Raw genomic sequence first — 15,310 nt, 5'->3', positions numbered from 1 at the left:
AACGTGACGAGCGTCATTTTAGGTTGTCCAATATTTTCAATAACAACTGCCTGGCTATAAACCGACGAAATTAAACTGGATATCACGGAAAAAAGAAAACAGCTCGTCGTGAAAACGGGAATATGATCAATTCCCTATAGTTTCCTAGTTTAGAAAATTCATTAGCATTCGCAACCATCTATACATTTTGTCACACAAAGCGCGTGATCCATGTATTATATTATCTTTAATTTATTTTTTAAGTATACCTTTGAAACCGCAGTGAAAAAAGACGACGTCTAAACGCGAAAGAGATAAAAAAAAAAAAAAAAAAAAGAGAAAAAAAGAACGTATCTAACTATCTATTTCGTTCGATCTGCGCCAAGGTGATTGCTCTTCTAGACCATTGCTCCCTGACGGCAGAGTAAGTTAAAATTCATCATCTAAGTTAAATAAACTAATGATAATACTTTCTCTTTCGAGTCAAGTATGCTCGAATACTAGTAAAGGAGGAGGACGAAGAAAGATCAGGTCAAAAGGGACCCCTTCAGTTGATCTACCGTACGATGCTCGTGGGATGCATCGTTGGTTACCAAGCTGTCGTGAATGCCGCGGCATTCTAAATGCACTCTTGTGAACGATATTTATATTAGAGATCGTGTCGGAAATTTGCCATATCGTTTCTTCCAGTTGAATGCTGGTGATTCGAAACTTTCCTGATCATCTCTGAATTAAACGTTCCTGAGTGGTTCCGTATAGCAGCTGAAAACAGTCTTGTATTGCAATTGTCATGGGACAACAAATGCACTGGCAGATAAAGTGGAGATACTTCGTGACAGTCCGGTCTATGAAATCGGACAGGTACGTCGAATAGCAAACAGTAGATCGTTCATCAAACTTCAAACGATTACCGTTTGTTGTTCGAAGTACCGTTCTTTGGTCACTACCAATTCAAATCCCACGAGAATAAATCGCTCTCTTCTACGACGGTAGAATATCAAGTTCAAGGACACTTTGTGTACAGGGAGACAAGCCATCTTCGCTTTTGTGCATCAAGGTGCTCTTCAAATCCCTCAATTTCTGCGGTTGAAGAGCCATAGCGGTGTTCCTAGGCAGGGTTGCGATTGGATTTGTGCTGTGGCTCTTAAAACTGGCTTTTTCGTACCGATTGATTCCCTTCTCCGATTCCGAATTGTATCTTCTCTTCGCTGTTAGCTCTATGTTCGGTTGTTTTAACACGGAATCTCTGTCCTCGAAGCAAGGAACCGTTTGCATGGATACGGTGTTTCTGCGATCGTTGAACAAGGACTTGGGATTTAGAGTGACTTCTCTGGCAGAGCCAAAGTGCTTGAAGTTCTCACAGATCGGGCTGTTCATGAAGCTCGTGTCCACAGGATGACAGGACTCGGGAACGCGTTTCTCGATCTTGATCTCGGTAACGTTTTGACGAATCAGAATATCGGGAGCAGCTTCTGGTAACGGTTCTTGGGAGATCGGTGGCCATTTTAAATCGCGTGCCATGTCACGGTCAATCGCGAGGAACTTTCGTCTAGATTTGTCTATGTTATGCCAACGATAGCGTAATTTTCTAAAAACGAGGTAGTCAACAAAGAAGTACTCCATTAGCAACGAGATCACGAAGTTGACGATACCGTAGCCGACCAAGATGAAGCGGAAGCCAACGTTCTCTGGAAGAATCAGCTCGAACCAGTTACTCAGCAATTCAAAGGGAAAGGTCGCGAGGTAAACGGAGAAGAGGCTGAGACAAATGAACGAGGTGAGCAGACCGTAATTCGTGAACAGAGACTTTCTATATGGATGACCCTTAGAGAATGTCACAGCTAGAATGATATACTGCATGGAACTGATTATGAAAACAGTGTAATTTTCGGTACAGCTCACATCGTCCTTGTTCTCAGCAGCTTTCTCCGTAGCATTGAACGGTGTGAACCAATCCATTTGTTGAAGATGCCATAGACTAACGGACTGAAATAGAGCCACAATCAAAATTTGCGTCACTAAGCTAAGAATGGGAGTGATGCTAATGAGACTGTTCAGAGGAGCTGTCTTGACTAATGGACCATCGTAAGCCTCGGTACGACCAAAGAAGAAAGCGAAGATCGAGATGATAAAGAGATCTATGTAGAGGAACTCGATGTCTGTCAAATTCGACTCGAAACTGTACAGCAGCATCACGGAGATGAACTGAGTGAGCGAGTAACTAGCCATATACTTGAAAATTCCGAAGGAAGTGACCAAAGCTGCGCGACCTTCTCGAATCACGGTCAATACGCAAGAAATGTTAGTCTCGCGACTCGTAAACGGCGATGCTACTGAAGATTCAGTGTCAGAGAGAGAAATTCCGGTGTGGGCAGCTTTCAAAGCTCCACAGTCGTTTGCCCCATCACCTACCATAGCTGAAAATAATATTTAAAATTAACACTTCGATCAAGATAGTATAAATTGTTTGAAGAAGAATTCAGTTACGTACCAACATAGTATCCCAAAGATTGCAATTCCTGAACGAGTTGTTGCTTCTGGTCTGGCGACATCCTCGCAAAGATTGCTCCACGAGTGACAAGTTTGGGAATCAGTTCTGGGTAATATTGTTTGACTAGTGCCCACGTTTTACCCGTGAGTGAAAACACGTATTTGTTTTTTGAATGGTATAAGCTGAAACAACGACACAAAAGTGAGAAATTAGATGTTAACACGTTCGCTATCGGATTAATTTAAATTTAATCTTAAACTATGAAATAAACGAATGTGTAAGTTTCGCACTAATTTACTGTAGTAGTAAATGTGATAATGATGTATAGCTGAATGAACTTACTCGTCGGCTAAATAATTGACATCGTTATCGAACTGATTGTTCCCAAAGGAGCCACTCTCCACTGTTTCCAAGCTAGCTACACTATTCAAATCAGTCATTTCGCTGAGATCTCCGTGTCCCATAGATGGCTGACTGCTGCTCTTCGTGAAATAGATTTGTGGTTTCATCTGGTTCTGCTGAGTGGCAGAAACCGCAATGACGGGTGTACCTGGCTTCACGATGTCACAGTCTCTGGCAACGGACAGTGCAGTCAGCATATTGTCACCAGTCACCATGACAGTCTTTATACAGGCAGTGTTTAATGCACTGATCACAGGCGTGGTTTCTGGTTTCAATCTGTTTTCCATGATGACGAATGCTAAGAACGTCAGATCGGACTCTGCAGACTCGCGACTCAATCGCTGGACCTTGGCGTAAGGAAGACGATTCAAAGATTTGTGTGCGAGGCCGATCACACGGTAGCCTTCCGAAGTATAGTCTTGTAACACAGCGCCAAAATCTGCTGGGACTATAAAAACAATACGATTAGTCATAACTTGAAGAGAGTTTAAAACACAAAATTTAAAAGATGTGTTGCAATATTTACTGGATTCTGCTCTGGAGAGGCTGAGAATCATTTCTGGGCTGCCTTTGCAATAGAGGTCGTAATGATTAGCTCCCAACGTCCTGGTAATCACGCTCATCCTTTGGAGACTAGATGTGAACGGAAATTGACGAACGATTCCAATTTCTAAACCTTGCTCCCCCAATTCTGTCGTGGAACCAGTCAACGTGGTATCAAGGTTGTTTAAAGAGATGTTATCGATCACGTCAGAAGACATAGAATTTTGTCGGCTGATCGTGATTCTTATTTCGTTGGGTAGCTTCTTCAATAGATTGGAGCCTTTTGGTGGTCGCACTATCGTAGGGAAAAGCATCGAGAATTTTGACGTATCGGATACATCGGGCTCTTCCAAGCTCCAACCCGTAGACTCAAACATTTTTAGATCGAGTGGATCTCCGACGAGTTGATTTTCTATTATAGTGATTCCGTGGCAAGTCACCATTCCGATGAGAAGATCATTTAGGGGCAAGGATGTGATATCTTTAATAGGCGGCTGGAACTTCTTATCGATGGTATTCACTACGCCCCACATGTCGAGACCATCTTCAGTCAGCGTCCCAGTTTTGTCAAAACAGATGCAGTCAATTGATCCTGACACGTTGATCGTTCTTGGACTCGTACAGTAAATCTTGTTTTTCTCGAGTCTGCGTTGTGCCACCATTCGACCAACTGTCATAGCCGCTGGTAGAGCTGGCGGTACTACGATGGTAACCAGATCTAACGCTTCAAGAGCGATGTGATGGTTTGGGACACCTCTCATAGCCTTTGTCACAATGGTGTAAATCACGCCAATACTAGCTATACCAGCCAATAATACGACAAACTTGTAAGAATCTTGTTCAAACTTGAAATCGACGGGTGGAGGGTACATAATGGATCTGACCAGTCCACCTTTGCTGGTGTTGAACCCAGTTCTCACGACAACAGCTAAAACCTGCAAGAAAAATAAATTATGTGATCAATGATCATTGATCATTTTCCAAAGTCCCTATACAACAATTAGACTGCAGATTTTTATAAATTTATAAGAAATTTAAAAGCGCAAAAAATGCATAGAATGCATATAATATGCAAGAATATATAAAATATTTAAAGAAACAAATCTCTGTTTAGGTCTCATCTTTTTCAGTTCTGTCCGTAAAAATATATGAATTTGCATAGATATATATAATAACGAACTTAGAAAATTAATCAGAAGTTCTAATGTTTCGAGTTACCTTCTCCGAACCGTAGTATCTCGTTTGAATAACTCGAGTACCGCAAAACAGGGTGTGTCTTGCATGTTCCTTAATGTCGTATATCATTTCATTAGACGAAGGAATAGGTGTTTTTGTGACAGGAACCGACTCTCCGGTCAACATAGATTCATTCAGAATGCAATTCCCAGTCAGAAGCACTGCGTCACAAGGCATCAAACAGCCATGAGATGGAATAACCAAAATGTCACCAGGTACCAACTTTTCAGCAGGCACGGTCGCTGTTTGCCCGGTCGCGCGGTCTCTCATCACCGTTGCCACGTCGGAAGAGTGTACAGTGGAACGTAAGTTGTGTTGGTTCTGCAAAAGGATCCTTGGTTATTAATATAATTCAGAGATTGATGCAACAAGCGACCGAAAAGTTGCATACCCGACGAGTCTGGAAGACTGCCATAATTATGCCGACGCTGGACATGGCCAAGATGACCATGGCGTAATAATAATAGTTGTCGGCAATCCAGAGACAAAAACTAAACAGTTGGAAGACGTAGAATGGATTAAGGACCTCGAGACAAAGCAGCGTTAGAATACTCTTTACTCGAATCACGATTTCATTGTTTCCATAAACGCAACGTCTGTAAAGAAATCGGAAAATATTTTTCAGATAAAGTGTCGCAAAGTAGATTTATTATGTTTATAGGAATTTTTGTGGATATTTGCCTCATATGCTGTTCAAGCGAATTTAATCCTTGCATTTGATGTAATGTGGAAGTTAGGACACCAACGTCTAAACCACGAAGTTTTAGGAACTCGGATCTCTCGGGGTCCCAAACGTAAGTTAACTTCTTGCAGTGGAACAGGATGATCGACGGAACCTCTGTATACAAATATAAATTGATTAATTTCTTTATACGAAGAAGAAATATTTTCTAGAAGACTTTTCTTGTCATAAAAAGGAAATATTTCTCTTAATCGTTGAATACTTACGTTTAAATTGTCCACCAGCTAAATGCAGCGATAGTGAGGAAGGATATTCTTCCTTTACTTCCTTGATGGTTATCACGCTGCTGTTCTCCATCCATGGTTCGTTATCCATCAATGATTTTCCATCGAACGGTTTACCACTTGAAATGTATGTAAAATATTAGCTTGAAATTAATAAAAAAGATGTCGTTGATAAAATAAGGAATACTTACAGTATATCTTGAGCGGCCAAAGTCTGCAATTTCTTTACGTAATAACTCGTGTGTTTTCCTTGGAATTTTTCTACCAGCAAAACAGTGTCTGCGGTTTCTAATTGACATTTGGAATGAGTTGCCAGCAACATAAGATGCGGTATCCAGTGAAAGACCAATCTAAGAAGCCCTCCGGTAATAATAATCAAGAACCAAGTAACGGCGGTTAGAATATTGTTTCTCTTGTATCTAGAGGAAACAGGAAAAGGCGTTGCATAACATCGTGACACTTTCAACACGCGATATGTATGTATGTACCTACCCATAAATTTCCATTTGATCTTCTTCACCAGGGTTGATGTAATCGATACCATTCTTCAGGTGGAGAATTACATTGCCCCTGGTTCCTGAAATAACACAATGGCCAAATAATTAGATCGATATAATCTACAGCAGGCGATGAAATTTCATAGAAATAACCGCGTGAAATAAATTGCTTCGTAACAATGTGAAATGCTCGTAATCATCAATTAAACGGACTATCAATGGTACGTTATTTATGGACGGCGATTTCATTCGGTAGGATCGTCAAGGACGATTCGATAGAATCGCTGCCAAATAATTTGATTAAGTAGGCGGTGATCTCTTACCCTCCAAAAGTTCCGTTTTCTGCTCACGCTGTTGATCAGCGGTGGTATTAGTACCGCGTGTTCCAAACACGCTGTACGCGTTTCTGGCGAAGCTCAAGTTCAATTTATTCGGAGTAGGCGGCATGATGATCGCAGAAAAAGGAGCAGATCTTAAGCGCGAATACTATATATGTATATGTAATATCTCTATATATAATATATATATATATATATGATTCTCCTCTCTCTTTTTTAAATTTGGTACAATTGTTCGTGGTCTCACGGGAGATCACTCAGCGAGGATACTGCTTGCGGTATCACGACAGGGGGTTTTTCCCTTTCAACGTTTCTTATCCTTCTTCCCAATTTGAATCCTTAATCGTTTCACAACTACATTTTACCACTAATCTTATCACCTACGATTTATTGTCTATGGGTCAACCGCGGACCCGTTTGTTGTTGTTGTTTTATTCAACAACGGTATGAACAAAGAGAAGAAAAAACAAGAACAACGACACAAAGTTCGTCAACTGGCTTCAGAGGGAGATCGACGAGAATAAAATACTCGTGACAAGAGAGAAAAATGGGATTCTAGCCGAAACCAATTGAACGGTTCAGATGTGGCTCCCCTAGGAATAATGCAGGACGAGGAGATCGCTCTTTTAGGCAATAACCCCGTCTGCTACCGACACCGATTACCCGCCATTTTCGGGTCCGTCTTCAATGTTCTCGACGTAAATCTCAACAGAGCGTTCTCTTGCATTTGGCTGACATCGACAGGGACCAAGATGCGTCAGGATATAGCGGTATCCTGTCGAATGGGTCGAGGTTCGAAGATCTTTCTTCCACGAGAGTTCAAGTGGCAGTGGTTAGTTGTTTGAGTGGCAGGACAACGATGACGTTGACGATGAAACAGTAGCTGATGCTATCGCTTCGGACCTGCCCCCGAGTTCCTGGATTCGTGTCAGTCGCCAGGATCAGTAAGCTTTCGCCAGCCAATTCGTGGCGTGGTCACTGCTCGTTCACCTTTGCTCATACCGCGTCGTACGCACGCCTGTTTCGAATCTCTGTCGGCCAATCTCGGATGAAGCAGCTGAGGCTCTTCGAAATCCCAGCAGTCCACCAGAGATCTCTTCGTCTTGCCCTTGTCTCTCGCGGCCGATCCAATGTTACCTCGACCTTTTGTTCCGCAGCCAACTTCTATCGCCTCTCTTGCATTCTCGTGCCTCCCTTTTGCTGCCTCAACGTGCGATCTCAAATACATTACGGGTTATAAGAGTATTTTGGATGCCGTCGGGTGTGTCGATCGGCAGGGAAACTTCGTGGATCCTCTTCGATCAATAGAGATCTGTCTTATCGATTAAACGATCGGGTCGATAAATGATGTATCGATCGTACGACTAACGATATTGTTCCAAGATCTTCACAATCACTAAGTAAATCGATTTACAAAGCGATTCTCGATTTTCTAAGGATTTAAGTACACGAGTGTTCGATTTGAAAAGTACAATTGATCACAGGGAGAAAATGTCTAGATTGGGAGTAAATGTCGATTCTAACAGATGCACGAAAGAAAAGAAAAATTATTGTCCGCGATCGAGAGTACTTCGCTCTTTTATATAATGTTCGTTTCACGGTTTCGTGAATTTCGAACACCTATATATAGAATTGATTACGTCAACGTCCAAGTTCTTTTGTCGAAGGTGATCACACGTCTACCACGAGCTCCTTCAATGATTAACACTTTTATTTTTTTCACGCGCGAAAACCAATGCACTCTTTTTCAGCACTGCTCCTCACTCGTAATTATCACTCGTAATCCGGCTGTTCAATCCTGACTAATCGCCCTCGCGGCTCAAACGTACTCGAATTCTTGCTCTTTCCCACGGTTATGATCTTTGCTTTTCTGTTCGTCGGACGATTCTTTCAGATGATCCGTTTAAACGATTCACCCTCTTCGGGACTTCTAAGTACAGAGAACACGGTGCAATAGTTTGTACCTAGTATCTTACTCATGCTGATGATTTCAATTCGTTCGTACGCGTCGATGATCAGCTCCGCCCTGTTAGGCCTCCGTAAATTAGGAAACAGAAAAGAAAAAATCTCTCTCCTCCAGGAAGTCACTTTGCACACGGTCGTTTCACTTGCGTTTCATGCATCTGTGGCCGTTTTCGGGTTTCTCGCTCACGACACTCACTGCGTCTGCCTCTGTCGACATGCACCGTGTCGGTTTATAAGCGCTCACGTTCGAGGAAAAACGACACCTTTCCTTCTCGCATGCCTGTTAATTTTTTTCCTTGAAAATCCCACGATCCGTTGGAACTCTTTCAAACCGCTTCGTGCAACGTGCTCACAATGAATCTAAGATGGCGACTAGCCAGTCGTTCCTTTATAGCTGTACACCGAAATGCTTTCTTTCTCTTCCTTCCACGACCGCGTTTGTCCAATGATTCTCGCTCAGCGACAACGATTCGTTCGACGAGTTTCGTGGTAGACCGGTTCGTACGATCACTCTGAAACACTGACAAGTACGAAACAGCTGGCACAAAGCGTTCGTTCCAACTACAACGAGATTCCAGACGCAAGTGTATTAAGGGAATCGTTTGGCATTAGCAGAAGACCTGCGCTCTTGCCTGCTTCTATCCCGGTTCAGGGGCGTACTCCTCGCTCTGCCTTTTCAGGTACGCCACGTGTCTCGTTTCGTTACTCGACTCCGAAACGCCGATTCGATTACGCTCTGTCAACGTTTTATGAAACGCTGAACCTCAACTACATCGACGAATTCGCAAACGTTTGCTGATCCACATGTGAATATATACACGACGCGGCGTAGCAACAATTTCTCACGATTAAATTAAAGTGTCTAGAATTTTCTTTAATTCTATAAGTTACGAGGCATTGTTGAGGGCGCCAGTTTTTTGATTCGATTAAAATAGAAAAGTCTTTCCAATTACACGATTGAATGAAAATCTCCGTTTGAAGTAACTTTATCAAAATCTTAACTTATTCTTCGACAGCTGTCATGGTATAATTCAATTTGTCATTTTGTAATTATCGACGTTCTCAAGGGCTAACTAGCGAACTTCGTGGCACCAGGTTTAGTGATGCCGTGCCTGAGATATCCCCACCATTTGGATTTGCCTCGACCTACGACGACGTCGTCGTTCGTGAGTCATTTGTTCTCACTAAATCGCCTTTCGTGGCATTAGTACGACCCTGTTAATTGTATAGGACTTAAAATGCATGTGCCTGTTTTTATGGCGATACCTCTTTCACTACCCTCTAAGTGATTATCGAAGGATAAGGATACCTGTTGTAGGTGTTGTAGGTATTTACCCGCTCTAGCCGTCCTCGTCACCGTCTCTCTCTTTCTCCTTCTCTCTTCGATTCTTCATTGGAGTATTGAACGAGCCCGAAAGCCTCGTGGTCGATACTCTGTTCGAGTTAACTTTCTGCTTTACTATGGCCAGCACGTGCCAAGCGTCTGAAACGTTCACACCTAACTCTCGTGCGGCTGGTGGAGTATTTCTTTGCTGTACCCTCTTTTAGATAACTCCGAGTTTAACCTTTCAAGGCACATTCAGCGCGTTAGCGATTATTGGAGATTCAAAAGAAGTTTCTTTTATCCGATAAAACAGAGTCCGAGGAGAATAGGGTCAAGTTTAAAATGAGATTACTAGATTTCATAAATATATAGCGTGTTATTTAAGGAATAACATTTCAATGTTTTGATGATATAAGTAATGGAGATACTTATATCGTTGAGCTTGAATCTTGTTACGTTCCATTTGTTTGAATGAAAACAGATGCTAATAATATGATACTACGCATCGACTACAGGTCAGATTGTTGTAACACGCAATCATCAACACTGAGATGTCGTTAAAGAACATAGAGAAAGAGAGAGAGAGTGAGAGAGAGTGAGAGAGAGAGAGAGAGAGAGAGAGAGAGAGAGCATAAATATGTGACTATTCGGTCTGAAGATATCTGAATTAAATATCTTAACAACGAGGAAATACACCTGAAGTTGTTTTGTAACTCATCGTTACGACAGTTTTTCCTGTGATTGTGAGCTCCGTCTCATTCGAATTTCTTTTATCGTACAGGACGTATCGTACATATCGTATTTACGTACAGGAATCGTTGAATGTCGTAATTACGTACAGGAATCGTTGAATGTCGTAATTACATCAAGAGATAGCGAAACTTATGTAAGGTGAATATTGTAAACTGTGTGAACGATGACATGCGATTTTCCGGCGCCACAGACGCGATGCTTTGTACTCGTATAATTTCGCGCCGTTAGCTTCTCTTGGTGAAGGAATCGCACGATTTCCGGTTAATCGATGTTTCTCGTTTATCTCGTTTATCGTAGTTTCGATTATTCGATCACGTATCGCGTGTACACTTAGCGATTTTATTGATCAAATAAAGCGGTGTATAGCTACCTATGTTACAAATTAGTCTATCCGGTAATCGGTCACGTTTCATCTGCAAACGTCTGAAATTTGATACACAGTATGGCAAGGTTAGATAACATTTATTGTCAGAGTAACCGTGGCTTATCGATAACGGGTTTCCTCTTTCCGATGTTCAGATGCGAGGAAGATCGTTCGTATTAATTCAATGAGCATATTCGATTCGCTGCGTGGTTATATAAGATCAGTAGGTTTTCGCGAACGTCTGTAAATATCGATAATCTTAAACTGGCAGCTTTTGTGGAAACATGAAAGTGGACGTTATCTTTTGCTTGTTCAGTGTCACACAACTGGTGCTTTAATAAGCGTAACTTGAGCGATAGGTCGAGGCTACTGATAGAAATTAAAATTAAAGATATTACGTTTCTTCCTTTGTAATCCATCGAAATCTTAAAAGTTCTTTATTTGACGTTGTTTTTTTGCGAAAATTATCTTATCAGACATTATTGGGACGTTTATCGAACTAATTACGTTTTCCATCGTTCAAACGAGGAAATTCTATTTATATCAATTGGATCATCGAGATGATACACGCCGAATCGAGGACATGTTATCTCAGAGAGACAGCTTCTTTTTTCTTATCTAGTTCTCGTCATTGATAAAGATCGAGATATCGACGATAAATCGTTACGTGGATTCTTTTCTCTGATCCGATTCCCGAATTTAAATACGCGTCACGGAAGGCAGACGCGTGTCGACCTCCGTGCTATTTTCGAACGAGTCGTGTCGTCGACCGATTCGATGAAAATCGTCTCATATTCTACTTACTTGCTCGTCTTTTCGACTCGCTCCCTGCATTTAGAAGCATGCGCGGTGAACGTCATGGCCGTTTGAACTTTTCGCGTCTATAATAATCCAGTGACTCGACCCTGATTTTGTTGTCGACTGAAATTTCGACGGAGTCATCAGCGTTTCCAACACGCGAATTACTAACTGAGTTATTTACAACGCGTGATCTGTCCGGAAACACGCATTTCTCGTGGAACATCATCTTCAAGAATGTGCAATTGACAATTATAATTTTGCCTCGAGCTTCTCACGCACAGAGATTCTCGCTAACAGTCGTTTGAAGAAATACTGACGAGTAACATCTTCTCATATGGAAAATTATTTCTTGTTATTTCTACATCTAAGTATTTTCATACTTTAGAAATCGCCAATACAACCGTAACGTAACGAGATTTCAGAATGGAACGAGATAAAGTTGCTTTTTGCTCGTATCCGTTTCACAAAATCGGCTTGTGTTTCTTTTTAATGATAGACACGAAGGAAAAATACTTGATTTGTGAATGATGTCTGATTGCAGCGCATAACCTTCGGGGTTATCACGAAGCGGAGCTTCATATGGTCTGTACATCTGTAAAATTGAACGAGAGAGTCTGATCAACGCGGAAATACAGTCGATTTCGTGGATAAATACAAGAATATGGCTCTGTGTGAATTGTTTTCGTGATTGATAAGGATCGTAATCTTCGAAGAATGAAACTGATATTTACGATTACCCGATTCTGTTTAGATGTCTCCGATAACAAACCTGCTATTCATATCAGATTTATCCGAACACGCTTTGTCGTTTTGATAAACCGATTTTCTGAAATGGAGTTGCACGTGCGTAGACGGCTACGTGTTATCGCACATATTTATTACACAAGACGTCATGATTGTTCTCCGATAAGGAAACCTTGCTTAATTTCAACGTGGTTTCATAAAACCGATTCTTCACAGTAGATACAGGCGGCGCGCGTCAGACGCAAAATACTATAGATACACAATACGAAACACTGATAATTTGAATCGATAAGGTTGATGAACTGATACCGCCGATAAATTGACTCGATGCAACAGCAAAATTTCTGATCAAAGAAGTAAGAACTTTTGTATGATTAAAAGCAGAATACAGAAATAGGGAAATTTTTCGATGCAAGTTTAGCGTCAAAGAATTTAGAATTCTAATTGTACTTTAGTCACCAATTGATGAGGCTTGTTTCTTTCGCGTTGCCGTATTGCGTTAAGACTTTTTAGTAGATCAATCTTTTTAAATCATTATGTTAGAACGCATAGGCTGAGGACGCGGCATCGCGGCAGCCTGACAACTTCGTTCGTTAAATGTGTCACCTCTTAATTGACGAATCGTCTCGAATGGACGAGAGTCATTCGTGAGAACATTACAGTAGCTCATGTCTGCTACTTATATATACATATACATACTTCGAATTCGAAACGTTTCTAGCCACGTGCGATACGCTTCGGTGAAAATAGAACTCAAGGAGAAATTATAGTAATTGATGCTGGTCATTTTCCTTTCTTTTTTCCAATCTCTTTCAAAACCAACCCTCGAGCAAAAGTTACCATGATTTATCGACTACGGAATCTCCCTCGAGCGATACTCAGCAGCTATTGCAAAGTAATTTCTTCTAATTAGTCCTTTCCTAACTTTCATGAATCGATATCGGCTGATAGATTGATATCGACTTTACTTGGGTAAAATAAAACAATATTTAAGGTACAACGAAATTAATTAATTGATCATGAGCAATGTCGATAATGTACGCAATCATGATATTAACAAAACTCCTCTTGATAATCATCGCATTTAAAATAGATCGATTGCAACGAAAGAACTATAGTTATTAGCTATTTCGACACTATGTTATTTTCGTAAACCCAATGGATAGTAACTACGAATTATCTATCGTATTTATTGTCGCCATACTTGTAAATCATAATTTCGATATGAGATTCGAAAACTGCATCTATGCATGTAGTTTTTGTCGGACAGGCTCGATCAGAGTTTCGGATCGTCTCGATTTTATATCGGTATCGATTCGGGATTACAAACGTCGATCGAGTATTGCCATAACGTTGAGCAACCGGAGACCGGTCGAGGACTGACGCAGAGGAAAGTTTCGCTGTTACTTTTATACGTGGAACCGGCTATACGTAAACAGAACGTTAGTCTGTGTTAATATAACCAGCACGACACATTAATCATTCAGCTTGGTAAGCCATCGTGATTCCACTTTAATCCAGATTTCAATTTTCTTGGGTTTGTGACGCTTCAAAATTCTAACAATAGCTCTTACACTTAAACCATTCAAAGCCAGTGTTTCTGTGTGTTTCGTAAAACCCAAGGATTTGTAGGCCCGACATTTAAAGACCTTCAAATTCTTAAGATTCCATAAACCTTCCTAAGTATACAATTTCTAGTTTGTCAAGGACTGTACAATCTGTTCACCCAAGACCATCACCAAGCAACGTATTCGTTGAAATAACAAAAGCCTACCGTTCATGGCGCTTATCCTCAGCTCGGAGGAGGCTGGTTCGAAATTGGTGTTCTTCACTTTTGTATCGTGACGACGACGACGTTGGTGATGGTGGTTGGACAGGTGGGCATTTAGAAGTAATCGAACACCAAGGGAACGCCGGGCATCGCGTGTCACCGGGGGCCGTGATCGTCGTTTTTGTTTCCCGAGAGATCAGCAACGAGGCAACATAATTTCGGTGGCACGCGCAGCTGCGCCGTCAAGAGAAACGCTACGCGACCGCGCAGAAAAGCAGCAGGGACGCGCAACGGAGCGCCGAGCAACACTGTCGTCGCGTCGCTCCTCTCGCGAGTTCTTCGCCCCGTTACCGAGCTATACGTAATCGCTTTCATGTACCGGCGATCCACGCGAATCTACGCCGCTGATTGGTTGAGACCAATTCCTTATCAACGAACATTGTTCCGTTGGAACCGATGTTTCAAAACAGCCAGTCCTTGTCTCTGTCGATCTATCGATTTCGAGTAAATGCAGCTAGTTAACACGCCTCGAGCAATTAGACACTCGCTGTTAGACACACTTACACGCCTGACCGTGGAATTAATCTTGTTCAATTAATGGCTTTTCGGTAGATTCAAAATTATCGACGAAGTTCATCGAATAGTTTTAGCCTATTAGGAACTTCGTCTAATCAAGTCTCAGCGATTTCTCGCCGTTTATCTCTGACAATTCAGAGTCCGTCGCTCTCTTGACGCAAGATGCTGATCGCGAACTCTTAAAAAAATTGCGTTACTGAGATTGTGAGAAGTATTTGGATTTTAAATCGTGGAAGAAAAGTGAACGGTTTGCCCGTACTCACGAAGAAAATTGATGAGTGTGTTTGTTTTTGTTCGAGGAGAAAGTGTCGACGTAGACAAGACGTTGCTCGAGATTTCGTTCTTCTTTATTGGTTTCTTTTCTAGTGATTCTGAACGCGGTCTTAATTGCTTTATTTGCATTCTTTCTTGCGCACCTATGGCACGACTTGCCAAGTCGGGCCTCGTACGAGTTTCCTTTTTCTTGTTCATTCGTTTTATTTTCATTCACGACCGTTCTTCTTTTAGTTTCGCACGAATTTTATTTGTTGTTTTATTTCTTCGAAAATTGGAGAATCGAT

The 15,310-nt window shown here is 41.5% G+C and overlaps 1 protein-coding gene across 2 annotated transcripts; it reads right to left on the bottom strand.

The window, feature by feature from the left end:
• Positions 1-79: 79 nt before the first annotated feature.
• Positions 80-14,491, bottom strand: Anne (polyamine-transporting ATPase anne boleyn). Of its 2 annotated transcripts, none has more exons than XM_072014538.1 (11): positions 14,178-14,491; positions 6,110-6,194; positions 5,809-6,036; positions 5,600-5,736; positions 5,333-5,489; positions 5,043-5,247; positions 4,634-4,972; positions 3,399-4,350; positions 2,813-3,320; positions 2,471-2,652; positions 80-2,396 (listed from the first exon to the last, which is right to left on the bottom strand). In XM_072014538.1, the coding sequence occupies exons 1-11, from the start codon at positions 14,182-14,184 to the stop codon at positions 961-963; spliced, it is 4,236 nt and encodes a 1,411-aa protein (XP_071870639.1). In that variant the 5' UTR covers positions 14,185-14,491; the 3' UTR covers positions 80-960. The 2 variants fall into 2 exon arrangements, with proteins under 2 accessions (XP_071870639.1, XP_071870638.1); XM_072014537.1 differs by lacking the exon at positions 14,178-14,491 and adding an exon at positions 6,438-9,033.
• Between the last annotated feature and the right edge of the window lie 819 nt (positions 14,492-15,310).

Source organism: Bombus fervidus, chromosome 12 (genome assembly GCF_041682495.2).
Source record: "Bombus fervidus isolate BK054 chromosome 12, iyBomFerv1, whole genome shotgun sequence".
NCBI classification, from domain to species: domain Eukaryota; kingdom Metazoa; phylum Arthropoda; class Insecta; order Hymenoptera; family Apidae; genus Bombus; species Bombus fervidus.
The sequence above is the reverse complement of the archived record's forward strand: the minus strand, read 5'-3'. Positions and strand labels throughout refer to the sequence as shown.